Genomic DNA, 16720 nt, shown 5'->3' with positions numbered 1-16720 from the left:
GATATGACTTTTACAAGCATAAGAAGTAGCATAAGTGAGGGAATGTCTTTGCTGACTTTCACACGCTGCCGCCAAAAGGAATGGGCTGCCAGCTGTGTGTCAGCACTGTACCAAAAGGCAGCAGGGTGGATCTGGAAAATTACTGCTCCACCTCTGACGAGATGTGACAGGTCAAGTTCAACAATGCGTCTATAGGCTGCACGATGCCAGCTTGGTTTAACTGGTTCCTCCCAATGATTTGCCATTATTCCAGCATCAGCCAGGTGACACCTGATTTATTGCACTGGAAATGACAAAATGTTAACACTCAATATACTTAGTGATGCCACAAATGCTTACTTTTTGATATGATGACAAAATATTACTGAACACCCTCCACAGTTAAATATTTGGGAAACTATGTTTATTCACTTTCTTTTTTAAAGGGCAAATAAAGACAACAGAGGACAAGTAGCCAAGCTTAGCATTAAGACTGGAACCAGCACCTCTAAAGTACAGTATACTACATATACTGTGTGAATAAGATGTCAGGCAACCTAGATAAATAAAAATTACTTGGGTATGTTCATTTCTGAATTTTGGAGACAGCTACATTTACTGATTCCCTGCTAGTCCAGTTTTAATGCTGAACTAGAGTGAAGAAATGGGCCAGGAGGCCTTTCACTCGCATCTAACTTTTAAAAATCACATAATCATGCTTTTCAAACTTTTACCATCTACACAACATTGAAGCTGATCAAGAATTTCCATCAGAAGTTGTTGAAAACCAGAAAATGAGATCACTGGAGTTAAACCTGAAGAGCAGCCATAAGTGCACCTTTAAATAAAGTTGCTTTGGATGTCTGGAAGGTATAGAGTGATAAGTCAGCCTACTTATTGAAATCAAACATACACAGTACTCTTCACAGGGTTTAAAAAAACATATGTGAGTAAAATATTATACATTTTCTTCATGGGTGAAGTGCTGCCTTTTCAGATTTCACCCAACAGCAGGGAAAAGCTTTAGGGGATACTTGCCCTCCTGCTCATTACAGTCAACTCTTGGAGAAAATGAGATGTAGAAATATATATGAGTACATTTTTTTTCTTCCTCATTCTCCTAATAGGATCTGTAGCTTTGTCTGCCCGTATTAACAGTAGACTGGCCATTATTGAAGTTTTTTCCTTCTTTTTTTTTTCAAAATTTACATTTATTATGTGGGCTAATCACTACTGGCTGGCGGCAGTGTGGGAAATGTGATTAGTGTGTGAGTTCTAATTAAGTCTGTGAAGCCTCACACACTGGCAGACAAGCTCGAGGAGCTGCACGCTTAGATACGCACACAGATATAGTAGGAAATTAAACACGTCTATGCGCGCGCGCACACACAGAGGCATGAATTTGTCATGCATGCTGAAACATGGGAATTCACATGGACATGGTCAAACAAACAAACACATGGGATTTACTGTAAAGCGTGATGATGCAAAAAACAACAATCTGCTCACTATCTGCATCTCTCTTATGCCCCCCCTGCACACACAGCGGAGATAGCTAAGTATAACAACATACAACGTACACGTAGACGCAAACACCCACTCAGCCTACAGAGAGGGATAGAGATTGCGTGTGTGTGTGGAGAAAGAGAGAGAGAGAGAGAGAGAGAGAGAGAGAGAGAGAGAGAGAGAGAGAGAGAGAGAGAGAGAGAAGCAGGCTGACTCAGATGGATGCTCTTGGTGGCAGTGCGCCCCGAGCGGCGGTACAGCGGTGTTGCCGCTCCTGCATCAGGGTTAAAAAGCGGCGGGCGGCGCGCTGGGGCCACAGTGTGGGGTGTGTTTGAACAGGACACATTGTAAAGTTAGTCGGGGATTTTCTGAAGTCGGACCCGTAGAAGCAGCCTTTGAGAGCATCATGGCAAACACAGCACAGCAACCTCCTCACCTGCACCTGGCCGAGGTTACCGCGTCCCAGTTCCTCGACATTTGGAAACATTTCGATACTGATGGTAGGACACTTTTTTCCTTCCCAAAAGTTAGTCCAAACTCAGAATGCATGAAATATTACGGAATTCCATTACTGCTGCAAAACGGACCAGACTGCAAAAATGATAACTAAACACAACAGTTCAGCACAAATCTTAGAAAGACACAAACAGCAAATGTTTGCCGTCTCATCACTATGACAGTGTAGAAAATGTGGATATTAAAGGATTAACTCATCCTTGCAGTCTCGAAGGACAGCGGGCAGTTTTGTCTTTAAGACACTTTGCACGAAGCAGCAGCTTTGTATATTAAAACTTGGCTTTGGATACATCCCACTGAATTCCTGGAGCCCCTCAAAAAGTTTTCAAGTGAATTTGTCAGTTTGTTGTATAATTTATATTTTTAATTATAATTATAATTTTTAGGTTTTTGAGTTGAATTTTGTTTGAATACACGATAAAATATCTTATGACAAAAAAGTGGGTAAAGTGCACAAAGTTTAGAGTTTAGGAGGATGCAGCGTTGTTCCTCTGTCTAACGACACGTTCGCTTCTCCGATGATACATGGTTGACGTAGACCTGGACACTGGATATTTTTTAAGGAATAAAAACATCTTATTTTAATTGTTAATGTATGTTAACAAATTTAAGATTTAATTGATGTTTATTGGGAAGATTGGCTCTTAATCTATAAATGAAGGATGCTCTTGATTTTAAATGGCTTCACCTATTTAAGTGTCATAAATAAGTGCAGCGTGTGGTGTAAGTGGTGCTCTTCATGCAGTGAAGATAGCTCAGTATAACAACATGTAACACACACACACTTTTCCCCAGTCTCAGCCACCATCACTGTCCTCTCTGCTGCACTGAATCTGTTTGTCTTTCATTCTGTCTGCAAATATCCACGTGTGTTTCAGTTTGATTTATATTTTCAACAATTTTATCACACTGACATACTGATTCAAAATTCTAATGAAGAATTATAGACAATCCTGTGGATCCTGTGGAAGTTCACAGTAGTCAATCTGACCACAGAAATATTTAAAATTCCATTGAAATCTTATGTATTTCTCTAATTGTCCTTTATTGAATTGCTAAATTGACTATAATTGGCATGCAGTGCACCGGAGGTTTCATCCTTCAGGGAGAACAAGCTCTGTGCCCTTTGCTGCACCAAATAATTAGGAAAAAAACTTAAACTTACCATGTTAACCAACTCTCTGGTTATTGGTCAGTTAATTCAAATTCACATGTCCATAAATCATAAACCACAAACAGTGTTAGATTGTAGTATTTGTATCATACCTGCCTTTAATTGGTGATAATTTAACAGTAAGCCTTCAGTCTTGAGATGTCCAAAAGGACACATGCAGACAGGGTAAGTGTGTTGCACCTTTTCGTTTCACACACACACACAAAATCCTGGGCATCGTGGGTTTTGGTGCCTGCACACATTCTGAAACCATAATCCACAGAGAAATCAAGGTGAAATGAGGAGCTGGGTGTGGCACAGCAGCTGAGCTCCTCCATATAAACCAAAGTTCACCTGTTTTTTTGTTTTTACTCCTTTTGACCTTGTTAAAGCATATGGACATAAATCCCATGCCACACATGTGTTTAAGTCCTAAGACAGAGGTATTTTAATATACTGTGCTTTGAAATGAGCCACTTTGCAAATCAAATACAAGCAGTGTGCGGCACCAGATTTGGCTACTGTGTTTGATTTATGCTCTCATTACCGGGAGTGTCTTCTCCCTCGGCAGAAAGAAAGAAGAGCTAATTTGTTTGCTCAGATTGAGCAAACATCTTTGAGTTGCAGATAAAAATACACAGGAGGCAATGCACCCAAAGATGATGAAACCACATATTCCCCTGCTGGCCCAGGTTCAAATCTCATCTGGATTGCACATCTCTCAGCTCCCTCCACTCTGCACCCCTCTCATCTTTCTCTGCTGTCTTCGTCCAACCTTTTCAATTCAAACACTTCAAAGCTTAAAAAAAGGAAACAACCGCAATTCTTGTGCCAAATATGGAGCATTTGCTGTCATTTTCTACCTGGATATGGTAATTTGGAATATTAGGCAAAATCCTGAATTGACCCATCTGTGATCTCAACACAAAATATTTGAATAGACGGGGGGCTGCGCTCTACTTTGAAAGGCAAATGCACTTTGTATAGGCTTTAAATATGCACTTAGTTGACATAGCTGCCCACTTTGGGAGTTTTCCTGTGTTGCAGTGGCGTTTTAGTATCAGAGCCAGAAAAGTAAAGCGTCTTTTCCAGCCTCTCCTGGGGCTTCAGTGACGCAGTATCTCAAAGAGTATGTATTTGGGCCAACGGTGATTTTGTGAAACTTTTATCTTGCTCGTTGTCGTAAGCTTTTAGTGCTTGCACTGAAACACCCTATTCTATGAAGTTGGTACTGTAGGACTGCTCTTATTACGATGTGTAAAACTAGTTATTTGACATTTAATTGAAATGATCTGGCAGTGCGTCAAGTCAGCAATAAAATGTGTTGTCTGGCTGGGATCTTCACACCAGTATAGCATTAATTGCATTCACTGTAAATGCCTATGTGGTCACTAGAAACTGGATTTGGGACCACATGGATACACTGGAGGGGTTTAGCACAAATATTTAGTCAAAACAAAAGGTGCTTTCTAGGCTGTTTGGAAAAGAAACCTTTCTCCTACAGCTACACATCACAGTACAACCACAAACAGATGCTCCCTCATGGACATATATAATGGGGTTTATGGCTCTATTATTCACATTTGTTGAACCTCAGCATAATCTATTAATAAATCTATTTTCATTGTCATTTTATGCCATTTGCCTTGTAGTTAATCACATCTTCCTCTAATTATCAACCATGCCATTTCTCTCCAGAGGGCTAAATGTCAATAAGACTCACTGAAGGGAGGCTCGATAGCAGCGAGGCATTTCACTGCCCCACTTATTCAAACAGCACAGCTTGTATTCATCACTTTTCCTAAGATCACTAAGAAATACAAGCATGTACACACACACATGCACATCACATGCAAAAAAAACTTTCATGCATAAGAACAAAGATGGTTTTGGTTGGATAGAAGGAAGGAGTTAGATACAAGATGACAGAAAAAGACAGCGAGTTAGAGGGAGAGGAAAGGAAGTGGATGGCATAATAATCTTTGTTGGTGTTTAATGAGGCAGCTCTGCCTTCCAGGGTTTTATTGAAGCAGCTAGTCACATCGTTTGGAGCCATCTGTCCAGCCCTTGAGCGAGCTTGTTGATAGAATTTTAGCTCAGGTTCACAGACTACCTGGGTGAAGCAGGCACGCTCATTTGTCCTCTGAATAGGTACTGTCAGGGCACCAGAGCACCAGGAGTAAAGATTAGAAGAGGAGGAATCATTGTTGCCCTCCAAGCCTAATTTGCCATTACAGAATGGACACCCTGTGATGACAAGCACTGAAAGTGTCACTAAAGTGACACCTAATTTGACACAGTGATTGATAGCGCTCAGTAAAACAAGGTAGAAACAGTCTGAAAATGAACATTTTATTTTTGGCATCACACTATTATATATCACAGTTGTTATCCATATTTATACTCCTCACTGTATTGATCTCAGTGAAATAAAAGAAGATGCATGTGGAGCATTACCTTCAAAACATTTCCAAATATAGCCTCTCCTTGCATACAATCATGTGAATATGCAGACTTTGAGTAGTGATCAGTTTGCATCGTGTCAGTAAAGAATTGAATCTATTGAGCCAAAGGGAAAAGAAGAGAGTTGCTGGTAATAGGCTCAAATTTGAATCAATACCTATACAAAACCAAGTCATGCTGGGATCAGTTTGGCACTGTGACTATATCTGTGCTAATGGGTTTTCTTTTCAGAGTCCTGTGTGGTATATAGTGATAATGTGGGGTTATGGTCTGTCTGTCTCCCAGGTAATGGCTACATTGAGGGGAAGGAACTGGAGAACTTCTTCCGGGAGCTGGAGATAGCCCGGAGAGGGGCAGGGGTGGTGAGTTAAAGCACTAGAGTCTAAATACAGATACACATACTCAGCATTCAGGGCTCACTCATATTAAGTAAAAATGTTTTCTAGGACCCTTCAAATCCCACATTCAGAGAAAAGATGAAAGAATTCATGCAGAAGTTTGACAAGAACAGAGATGGAAGAATTGAGATGTCAGAGGTAAGTCTTTGGAGGTGCGGCATGAATTTTGGTTTGAAAATGGTTGAAAATTAGTTTTTTCGGGAATAGTTTCAGGTTTTAGGAAATTAAAATGTTTCATGAGATAATTTGCACCACTTACATACAGCTTAGCTTAGCAGAAGGACTGGAAACAGTAACTTCTCCAGAATGTAATATATTTATGTTTTGATGCTTATTAATTTACTTTTCTTTTCTGACAATAAGATTTCAGAACTATTACAACTCATATGTCTCCATTGAATGTAAAACTGCAGCCAGTTATTACACGTAATAACAAAAGCCACCCAGTTCCTCCAAATTTTACGTAACAAGTTATACAGTTTATTATTAGTTCGATCCCTTTGAAAAAACTAAATTTTGTCATTTGTGTGTCTATCTGTTGACCATTCTTGATGATAAGGTCTCTACTGGTTGGGCTACTGGAGTTTTACACTTTTTTTTCAGAGATTATAAAATGACATAATGATTCTTAAAGATATTAAAGATGTATAAAATGAAAAGATGTGTAAAAGAGCCTGGTTAATGGTTTTCCCTTGTTTAGGTAAGTTATTTGCAGCAGCCTTTCGTGTCATGTTTAGCAGACATAAAAATTATGTCAGTCTTCTAATCCAAGGAATGTTAAGAAATCAGGAGTGTATTTTCAACATGTATAACAATTTATTTAGATTTTTATAGGAAAAAAATTATTGTAAAAGTTTCATACATTTGTACAAAACCATTAGCGAAGCTTTTCAGCTGGCTTTTCTACTTTCACTGAAATGTGGCTCAGACCCAATAAGTAAAATGTGTCTTTGGTTACGTTTTCTTCTCAAATAGCAGTAAAAAGAAAAATCTAAGATATTTCTTAGAGCCAAATGTATGGAGTAAAAGCCTGTGTCAATACTCCCATCTATTGTATCAGAGTCTTTATGATGGCCTCTTTGCTTTGAATGTTGGTTAGCTTTTCCCTTAATTTTACCATTTTTTTCAGCCTGACCTAAAAGAGATGCAAAAATGAGGGCTTCTGAAACATCAATAATCCACTGCCAGCCTGGGAAATCTGCAAATGAGCTCTAGGTTGAATTGTTGTAGAGAATATCCAGTGTCAAGCCTTTGTGTAAACATCCAAAAACAAGATTAAAAACAAAAAATCATTCCAATTTAGGCACAGCTCGGCTTCTGAGGTTATAGTTCTCTATTATTTATGTCTTTGTTGCCCGTTTAAGCTTTGGAGACAAAAAAAGCTCCCCAGTCTCCATCTTTTGTCTCTCAACATTTCAATCCCACCATCTTGTGTTCTCATCACCCCCATGTTCTTGCCACTTCTCTCTCTAGCTGGCCCAGATTCTCCCAACTGAAGAGAACTTCTTGCTGTGCTTCAGACAGTTTGTCAGCTCCAGTGCTGAGTTCATGGCGGTAAGAGAGCGTATGAATGGATTTGTCTTGGAAACCTATTGCCCCCTCTGGACAAATTCTGACTTTTGCCTTTTTGGACTATTGTATAAATGTTTCTTGTTGCGTGTCATTAGCCAGGACAGACTGCTGCCAGCCTTTATATTCCAATTTCTACCTACATTGTAACAAATTGCCTGTAAATTTACAGTAATTACCGGACAAAACAGTTGCCAAAAAAATCTTGTAAAATGTGCACTTAATTACTGTAAAAAGAATTACTGTATACAACTTGGTATATATTTTACAGGGTTTAGTTGTATTTAACCTTACAGCAATGTATTGTATTATGACAGAAAAACAATAATTAATTGTAATCTAGTTTAAAACTTTGTCTTGTATTCTATAAAGATTACAGAAGTAAATACCTGTAAATAGTTCACAAAACAATATGTTGTTGTAAAATGTTTTTACAGGTAATTTTAGCATTTTACATTAGCAGCTATTCAGAAGTGTTTTGAAGGAAACCTTAATACACAAGTAATCCAAAATCGGCGTTGCATTAGTTTGTCTTCTACTGTTAAATAAAACAGTAGTCATAACTGCAACAAAAAATCTTTGTTAAAAGTAAATAGTTTTACAGGTCTTTGAGAACCTGAGATGAAAAAGTAATTATCTTTTGTTTAGTATATGACTATGCTCAAATCCATTCCAGTCCACTTGCCTGAAGAGAAAAGAGACACAAAGACTAACTTGTTTTCTTCGCAGGCACTTCCCACCGCTTATGCTGGCCCACTTTGTCGTCGTGGAGCCACTGGTTGCATTGGTTCCAATGAAATATCTGATAATCACAAAATTACATTAAACAAAAGTTAGTGACCAAAGTGCTCACGGCTATTCTATATAAGAGTGAAATTCCACATGGTTGTACAAGACAAACCAATCATTTCCCCTAACAAAATGAAAATTGGGCTCTCCAAGCTAAAGCAGGAAGTAGCTCTGCAATACAGTGACTAATACAATGGAAATGTGAGGTTCTTAACATTTAAAGGAATAATTTGAAATTCATGTCACAAGATTGTATGATATAATGAGATATCATTTTATCCACCTAAACTCTGGTTGGATATTTCTCAACCAGCCCCAGCTAGGAAGGACAACAGCATCAAACAATTGCACAAACATAATATTTTTACTACTCATTACTAAATATATTGTTGTCATGGTTAAAATCCTAATTAACACTGACCTAGTCTGCGGCTCCTGTTGTTGTTGATGTGGAGATGTTGGGAATTCTCTGACAAAATGACTTATTTAAAAGTGGTCTAAGTCGCCTTAATATACTAATGAACACCCCCTACCATATATAAAAGTTATAACAAACCTTATACAAATGTTAAAACAAGCGGGTCGGACTGTAGCTGTAGGAGGCCAGTGGCTTCTACTGCTCAGACAGTCCAGGCTGTTACTCGCTCCTCTCTGTCTAATAAGTGCAAATGTCCTCTCCGCAGTCAGATTTGTCAACTAAATGCTCACAGACTACAATACACCGAGCTAGTTTTAGTTTTAGACATTAGCTAACACCTAGTCCACCAAAGCTATGCTAAGGTCGCTAGCATGCTAATGCGCTAATTAGTCATATAACGATCAAAAACTGCACGGAATTAGTACAATTTACAAACTTAGACATATAGTTACCTTCTTGAAATTACAGTAAGACCTAGAGAGTAGTATTACTTTGAAATAATGCCAACGCATGGCGTTATTTACAAACAGCGTTAGCGTCACTAGTCTTTCTTGATGCCCTTTGCCCCGTTTCTGACAAACCTCCAGCTTCTGTAGCTGTGGCTGCTGTAATTGTTTTTTTTTTAACCATGATGCATTGCAAAATACAGGTAAACTTTTTAAAATGACAGAACAAGAAGTTATTGTAAAATTTTACTGTTGAAATTACAGCAAATTGTTACATTTCATGGCTTGTTCCTTCTCTGCTTGAAGGTGTACAAATTAATGAAACAAACCTCAGAAGTCTGGAAAATAAAATGCAGGCTCCCCGCCTGCATACTGTATGTTGGCCCATGTCTGCTGTTACGAATTAGCAGTTGGAAGACTCAAGCTTTACTTCTCATTAACTGATTACTGTTAATGATGTAATGTAAATGCATGTGATCATCTCTTCTGATCTATGCAGAGAAGAGAAGAAGACACAAAACTCAAATTTGTAAGATAAATGAAACAGAAAATCTTCAATCTTCAAATCTTTTCAAAATATTGAAGAATCTTCTATGTGAAGTTTCCAAATGACTATTACATGTGTTATGTGCAGCCTATCTAAGCTTAATCACCATCGGTACAATTAGAATTGTGTAATCTTTGGTACCCACAGTTGTTAGATGGTATTGTTACTGTATTGAATATCGTGTGAAACATGACAGAAAGTCAAAGAATTACACATGAAGCAATTTTACTGCAACAGAACACAACAATTACACAAACTGAATGACAAGGGCCAAACCAGCAGCATAAAACAATTAACAGCGTATCCACTTCTTATTTCAGTACCATCTACTGTATGTATTATAAGTCAGACATGGCAACAAGAAGACAGTGTTGTTTGGTTGTTTGTATGACAGTCAGATTGCATGTTTAAGAAACCGTTTATATATGTAATGATTCAAGTTCGGCATAAACAAATTTAGTGCTGTGATATCTGAATAATTAATGAAAATAGGGGTAACGAAAAGCCTTCAGCAGAGAAAGATCTGTGTCGAAAGATATCTAAAGAAGCAATCATTTATTCTGCAAAATGCTTGGAGAAGATAAGAAAATGGCACATTTCATGTTAGATGTGCTGCTATGAAAGAATGGAGCCAATTAGAAACCAATTACATTTGGGGAATAGGCTGTCCTTGTCTTCTGTGTCACACTGAGATGCAATAATGAAATGAGAGAATGGGAATAAATGTAAGAGAAGGTGTGGAAAGAGGGAAGGATACAAAGGGCAAACAAGGGAAAGTAGGCACCAAGAAGACGTAAATGAAATGTCGATGGGAAGCTGAGAGCCAGTGTTTGGGAACATAAAACAAGAGAGGAAGATTAATCAGTCTTTGTTGAAGGGTGCAGGGTGGAGGAAGCGGGCAGAGAGGTTTTTAAAGGGTTAGAATGAGGAAGCAGAACCTTCTATTTTCAGAGTCATATATAATGGATAACACCACTGTAGCTCCTCTCTGCAGAGCCCAGAGGAGGAGAGGAGGAGCAGAGGGGGGAGGAGGATGGAGTAGGAGAGGAGAGGAGAAGGGGGAAGGCCATCCATCTTTGATAAGAAGCACTTCTTTGGACAGGAACAGCTGCTAGATTAAAACATTCATTAAAATGACTTTCTCCCCCTCCTTTATTTCTCCGTCCATCTTTCGCTGCCCTCTCGTCTGTGCGTGGGTGTTGGGAATTGTATTGAAAACTGTGTGATTACAGTGATGGTCCAGGCTTTTGTGGTCTTTCCCTCTGGAACAATTTCTGCTCTGCACCAGGAAAAAAAAAAAAAATCAAACTCTTAGTGCAGTTAAAGAACAAGCAGGGGTTCGATCAGTGAGAATTTATGAAGGGGAAAGAAATGTATGCAGAGAAATCATTCTGGAGAAAAGTGTCTTTGTGTGTCATGCATTGTTTTTTGTTTCGATCATTTCTTTCAGGCATGGAGGCGATATGATACAGATCGAAGTGGCTACATTGAAGCAAATGAATTGAAGGTATGTTCTTACTATAGATTATATTCAAAAACACAAGGAAGTCAGACTTTTAAAATTATTGCCATCTAAATGTCGTTATGAGAGCGGATTTTAAGTAGGTAATTTACTGTCATCTTAAAACTACAATAAGCTGCAATACCTAATTTAAAAGTATTACCAATACTTGGTCATTATTTATCTGCTTACTTGGTCATACTTTTTAATTATTCTTATTTTGTTTTTTCCCCCCCACACACATGCATGTTCACATCAACAAACACACACTTGCTCACTAAAGAGCACCTACCCTAAACTGTAATTGTGAGGCCGTAGTAGCTCAGCAGCCACTTACTATATATGTACTTTTACTTTAACATTTTTTCCTGTCTTTTTACAGGCTTATTTACACATATTTAAACTACTGTATTAGTCATATTTTTTTCTCCTTCATGTATCTATCATACTTTTGTTTCAATTTAAGTTAAAGTGTATAAGAATGTCTTGACATGTATTTTTTTCTTTAATATACACCATCACTTAGATGTTATGTTGTTTTGCACCAATAAAATAAAAGGAAGGAATGAGACAAAAAAATAATCTTGGACATTTTTTATGAAACTACGCTAATATTATACTTTATCCCTAATTGATATGTTTGAACTGTATTGCTTAAATGTAGATGAAAAGATCGATACCACTCTCCTGTCTGTGCACTGCATCTGAAAGCAGTTCAGCTACATAATTAGCATCAGGTCTGGTAGTAACTGTCATATTTACCTACGCAATATGGTGCCCTCATGTTGCATGTGTACATTTGGAGCGTTGGTTGTTCACTTCCTCATAAATTAACATTACACCTTATCCACCCTTTAGCTGGTGGGGTACTATCAAACAATCTCAGCAGCAGCATCAAATAACTATGATTGTAGAGGAACATTTTGGAGGAAAACTTACTGAGCCACTGCTCTGTTTATGTTCGTTGCTGTTTTCTCTGCCAAGAGCTGTGTCCGAGTCTTGAGTGTGTAAATATATTCACTACATACTGTAGTAGACACAAAATATCCCACAATACAACACTATAAGTAGTGTACATGGCATGTGCCTCGACCTAAGCTGAGACCTGTGTCCAAAAATCCAATAACTGTCCCTGTCAACAGCTCTGCTACCTGTCTGCCAAATTTGAGGGAACACAAGACACCAAGTAATCCACCTGGCGGGCCACTGGTCTCTGTAAAATAGTACCAAAAAGTAACTTTCTAAATAAACACAACATGTTAGTTTCACGTTTCATGTCCCTGAGCAAGACATTGAACACCAAAAGTGGCCAACCTAAGCTGCTGAGGTTGTGCAAGACTAGGTGCTGCTTCCAAGCCTGGCAAATTGGGGAGGGTTGCATCAGGAAGGCATCCAGCGTGTCTGAATCAATGATCTGCTGTGGTGACCCCAAGCTTATGGGATTTACTGTTTCATTAGCAAGCTTTGTGCTGGTAAAGAGGCTTCTTTTTACCTAGATAGGATACCACTTTTCCAACATTTTCATCCTTTATGCTAAGCTAGGCTAATGACCAGCAAATTAATATATTCAAGCTTCATCTTTTACTGTACACTTGCAATTGGTTTGAGTCTCCCTAGATAATAATAGTCAGCAAATAAGCATCTCCCTAGAAAGCCCCCAACAAATTTGGTAAAACATTTTTAAATTCCTTTAAAAATTTCAGTGATTCACATTTATTCAACGCGCAATCATTAAGACAAATATGCCAAGCCACAGCTTTGAAGTGGCTGCTCCCCTAAAAACAATCCCTAGAGACAATGAGTGTTTATTTCAGGTGAGGATTCAGATGCAAAAAGCTTTACAGACTGCACAAATGTTATTCACTTCAACACCTTTTAAAAATGTTCTGTCAAATTATGTAAAGGAAAGTGCTTCACACTGGGGAGTGGAGCCTTAATGGGGTCAGTGATCATGTACATCATCATGTACAAATCAGGCGGCTTGGGTTGTTATGGGATCACATTCCTTCCAGCTGACCAGGTGCAGATGAGTTTCTCAGGTGTGGGAGTATAAAGCTCTGGAAAAAAGCAGAAGCAATCTCAGGAAGAAGTCATTACATGACTGTGAGCAATGTAAATATCTGAATATACTGACATCAGTACTGTACAGATGATTTTAGTATGCATACTGAATGTAGTTTCTTTTTACATTCAGGATTTTGCATACAAAACTCAAGAAAAAACAACAACTCATGTTTCCCTTTCCTTTATTCGCATCTTCCCATCATTAGTATTCTCCACCATCTTTCTTTCTTTGATGTTTCCTTATTTTAACCTTTCCATGATATTTTCATTCTTTATATGTTACTTTCATTCCTTCCTAAACTAGGTTTTCTAAAGAATTACGTCAGAATTGAACAATAAGGGTTAACAGAGTGTGTCTTTGAGCTCTCATGGTGTTTTATCAGTAAACATTAAATAAAGATCCCAGATGTGATTTATTTTGAAAGATGAAAATACAAAAGGCCTTGACTATACCATACTCAGATGCTAAATGCCCTACCCGATCATAAGTTGTAATCAGATAGAGATGATTTTTCATTTTTATCTGCAATGTGTCTGTATTTGTCCACAGGGTTTTCTGTCAGACCTGCTGGAGAAGGCTAACAGACACTATGATGACCAGAAACTGCAGGAGTACACACAGACCATAGTAAGACTGTCTCTCTCTCTATCTCATACACACACACACACACAATGGACAATCCAAAACATTTCCAACCTACCTTTTTGTTTTCCAACATACGTAACGCTCATTATATCTTCTATCTCAAAAAAATGTGTCTTGTATATTTATTTCTTGTACAAAAACCCCTGTTGAAAAGTTATTGTGTCCTCTGCTGCTAACTGTCAATGCTCATCAGAGTGCAGGAGTATAGGAAAAACCACTGTGCTGTTAAAATAGAGAGATATGCATCTTGTTATAGGTCTCTCACAGTAAAACTATAAATACTGTAACTAAATTGTAAGTGGCTAAACTTGAAGTGATTTTAAAATGTCAGAGCTGAACGTAAAGACTTTATAAAAGGTGTATGTCGAGGGTCCATCTGGCCCGAGAACCTTAGAGGCCAGTTGTGTTGGTGGCAGCAGCACTATGCGGCTGAGTAGCCATTGCCTATTATTTCCTGCAGGTTGTGTGTTTACAGCCCAGATGTGCTAACATCTGCCTCTTCCTGGCCCCAGAGCTGACGTGACCTAATTTTCTGAATGAGTTTCCTCAACACACTCATAGATAAACTGGCCGTTATTGCTTTTTCACAGATTTATAACATAAGTGTGACTTTGTATTATAAAATCAGAGCTCTCCCTTTAACTTTTGCAAGTAGAATGAATTCACTCAAGTTTTATCCTGCTAATCACTAATAAATGTTTTAAAAGCATATTTCAAAAACTATTCTCCACAAATTACATGAAAACATTTTAAATCAGTTTGTTTTTCTTTCCTTGTCTTATCATCCAACAAACTACTAATAATTACCCATCTGATGCAGTGGATGACATATATGAAGCGGGCTTTATGGATAGTCCATTTACTGGGCCTGTGTTAACCTATAGAAAGACTGAAAAATTTATATGTATAATAAAAGCAGGACCCTTTGGCTGTCTCTGCCAGTTAAATGTATTGGACCGCATTTGCCTTTATCTTAACAGCGTACGTATACCTAAAAAAAAAACAAAAAAACTTTCATCTCAGTTTCTCTCCTCTGTCTTTTCCTGTCTTTTTGTTCTGTTTCCACTTTGTAGCTCAGGATGTTTGATCTGAATGGAGATGGGAAGTTGGGCCTGTCAGAGATGGCAAGGTAGTGTGCAATTTTACTTGCTTCTGTTTGCTATATAAATGTTGAAACACATTGCCTGCTCACATTCTGTTACAGGATTTAAATAATTTAACAACCACTGGATCTTTTAATGAAGTTCTACTCTCTCACAGGCTTCTCCCAGTTCAGGAGAATTTCTTACTCAAATTTCAGGTAGGAAACAAAGCCAATGTAGAAAATAACTCTTAATATGACCGTTTAATGATCATGAGCAAACATAATTAATAGGGTGTAGCCCCTATTTTTGAACACTTATGATGAACCTAGTTTTCAATACTAAGTTTGATCTTACACTAATCTAAATCTAATCTAAAATCTTGTTTTTCTAGGGTGTCAAGTTGACTTCTGAGCAGTTCAATGCCATCTTCACATACTATGACAAGGTACGTGAGTATTTATTCAAGATGGGGACAAATACTGTACCAGTTTTCACACACTCCCAAACACTGGCTCCACTTCAGACGTAAGTTTTGATTTATAAGCTTTTATGTACTATATTGATATTTGCAGCTGAGCAGCAACATTTGAACCTTATCACATTTAGATATAAACGGATACTAAACTTATTTTATTAACAGTGGCTACCTGCCATGAATGCTAGTAAAGACTTTTCTGCAGTTTGCTACTGAAATCACTGTTTTATCTTTGTTAAAATGAGAAGGTGCTCATATTTTATACAAATGGCACTAAAATATTTCAGCCCAAGCTCAAGCTAGCTTTTAAAGTACCTGGCAAGTAGTAGCAGGCAGGTATACAGAAGACCTGGGAAAATCAAATACATATATCAGCACTGTTTGTTTTGCAGTTTCTCTTCTGTCACAATCATAAATATGCAAATGTCTTGTTTTTTTTAACCTATATACCATAGGGAAATGAATTAGGCCTGGTGCACCTGTTCCTTTGTAAACAGCTCCGGGTGTTTATAAAGAGACAGGTTGAGCAGTGGTTCAGTTAATGGCCACGGTTTCCACATTAGCAGCAGATTAGTGGGATGGGACTACAGGGAGCGATATGATACAACAAGGAAAGGGAGAGCAGCTAACACTCTGCATCTGCTAAATCTTTTTTGCTGTTTGGGACATCTTGTGAGCTTTTATGAGCCGGAAGAAGAAGCCATCTTCTTGGTAGATACAGTATAAGAAGGCTGAATCAAGTTTTGAGGAAATAAATGACTCGGTTTCTTGTGGCAAAGGGTTAGGGTTAGGTTTATATGTTCTATTATAAGTGAGACACTGCAGTCCATTCATGTAGACACACACTGTGTACGTAGGACCACCATTTATATGTGTAATTAGTTTCATCGTCTTGTTATGAGCTCAGTCCCTGCAGCTGAAACACATGCAGCTGCTGCCACTGGTACTGGGAGATTTTGGGCAAAGTGTGGCTGGTCAGCTGAATACTAACATGGCTCACAGTGCTCACAGTGCCACAGCCCCAAACTGTATAAGGTCTTGAAAATGTCTCAAATTCAGGACGGTACACAACTTAGAAAGACTGGCCGATACTCTATTTTGTTTCGCTTTCCCATAACTCTGCAGAGGCCTGGGTCTTTCATCCTTATAGGGAAAATAACCAGAA

At 38.2% G+C, this 16720-nt stretch overlaps 1 protein-coding gene and 1 long non-coding RNA gene across 2 annotated transcripts in view; one reads left to right on the top strand and one right to left on the bottom strand.

The window, feature by feature from the left end:
• Positions 1-1772: 1772 nt before the first annotated feature.
• calb2a (calbindin 2a) overlaps positions 1773-16720 on the top strand; it is a 17186-nt gene continuing 2238 nt past the window's right edge. The window contains exons 1-9 of the mRNA XM_067500814.1: positions 1773-1985; positions 5903-5979; positions 6064-6153; positions 7489-7569; positions 11235-11291; positions 13900-13977; positions 15069-15124; positions 15256-15295; positions 15472-15525. Of these exons, the coding sequence (XP_067356915.1) occupies positions 1892-1985; positions 5903-5979; positions 6064-6153; positions 7489-7569; positions 11235-11291; positions 13900-13977; positions 15069-15124; positions 15256-15295; positions 15472-15525 (627 nt within the window). The 5' untranslated portion in view covers positions 1773-1891. The remainder of the gene's footprint in view (positions 1986-5902; positions 5980-6063; positions 6154-7488; positions 7570-11234; positions 11292-13899; positions 13978-15068; positions 15125-15255; positions 15296-15471; positions 15526-16720) is intronic.
• Positions 10986-16720, bottom strand: part of LOC137125401 (uncharacterized) — a 15918-nt gene continuing 10183 nt past the window's right edge. Inside the window, exons 2-3 of the long non-coding RNA XR_010914135.1 lie at positions 13158-13342; positions 10986-11063 (exon numbers count right to left, since the gene is read on the bottom strand). This is a non-coding gene — a long non-coding RNA (uncharacterized lncRNA). The remainder of the gene's footprint in view (positions 11064-13157; positions 13343-16720) is intronic.

The sequence above is a fragment of the Channa argus genome, chromosome 4 (assembly GCF_033026475.1).
Source record: "Channa argus isolate prfri chromosome 4, Channa argus male v1.0, whole genome shotgun sequence".
Taxonomy (NCBI): domain Eukaryota; kingdom Metazoa; phylum Chordata; class Actinopteri; order Anabantiformes; family Channidae; genus Channa; species Channa argus.
The sequence above is the reverse complement of the archived record's forward strand: the minus strand, read 5'-3'. Positions and strand labels throughout refer to the sequence as shown.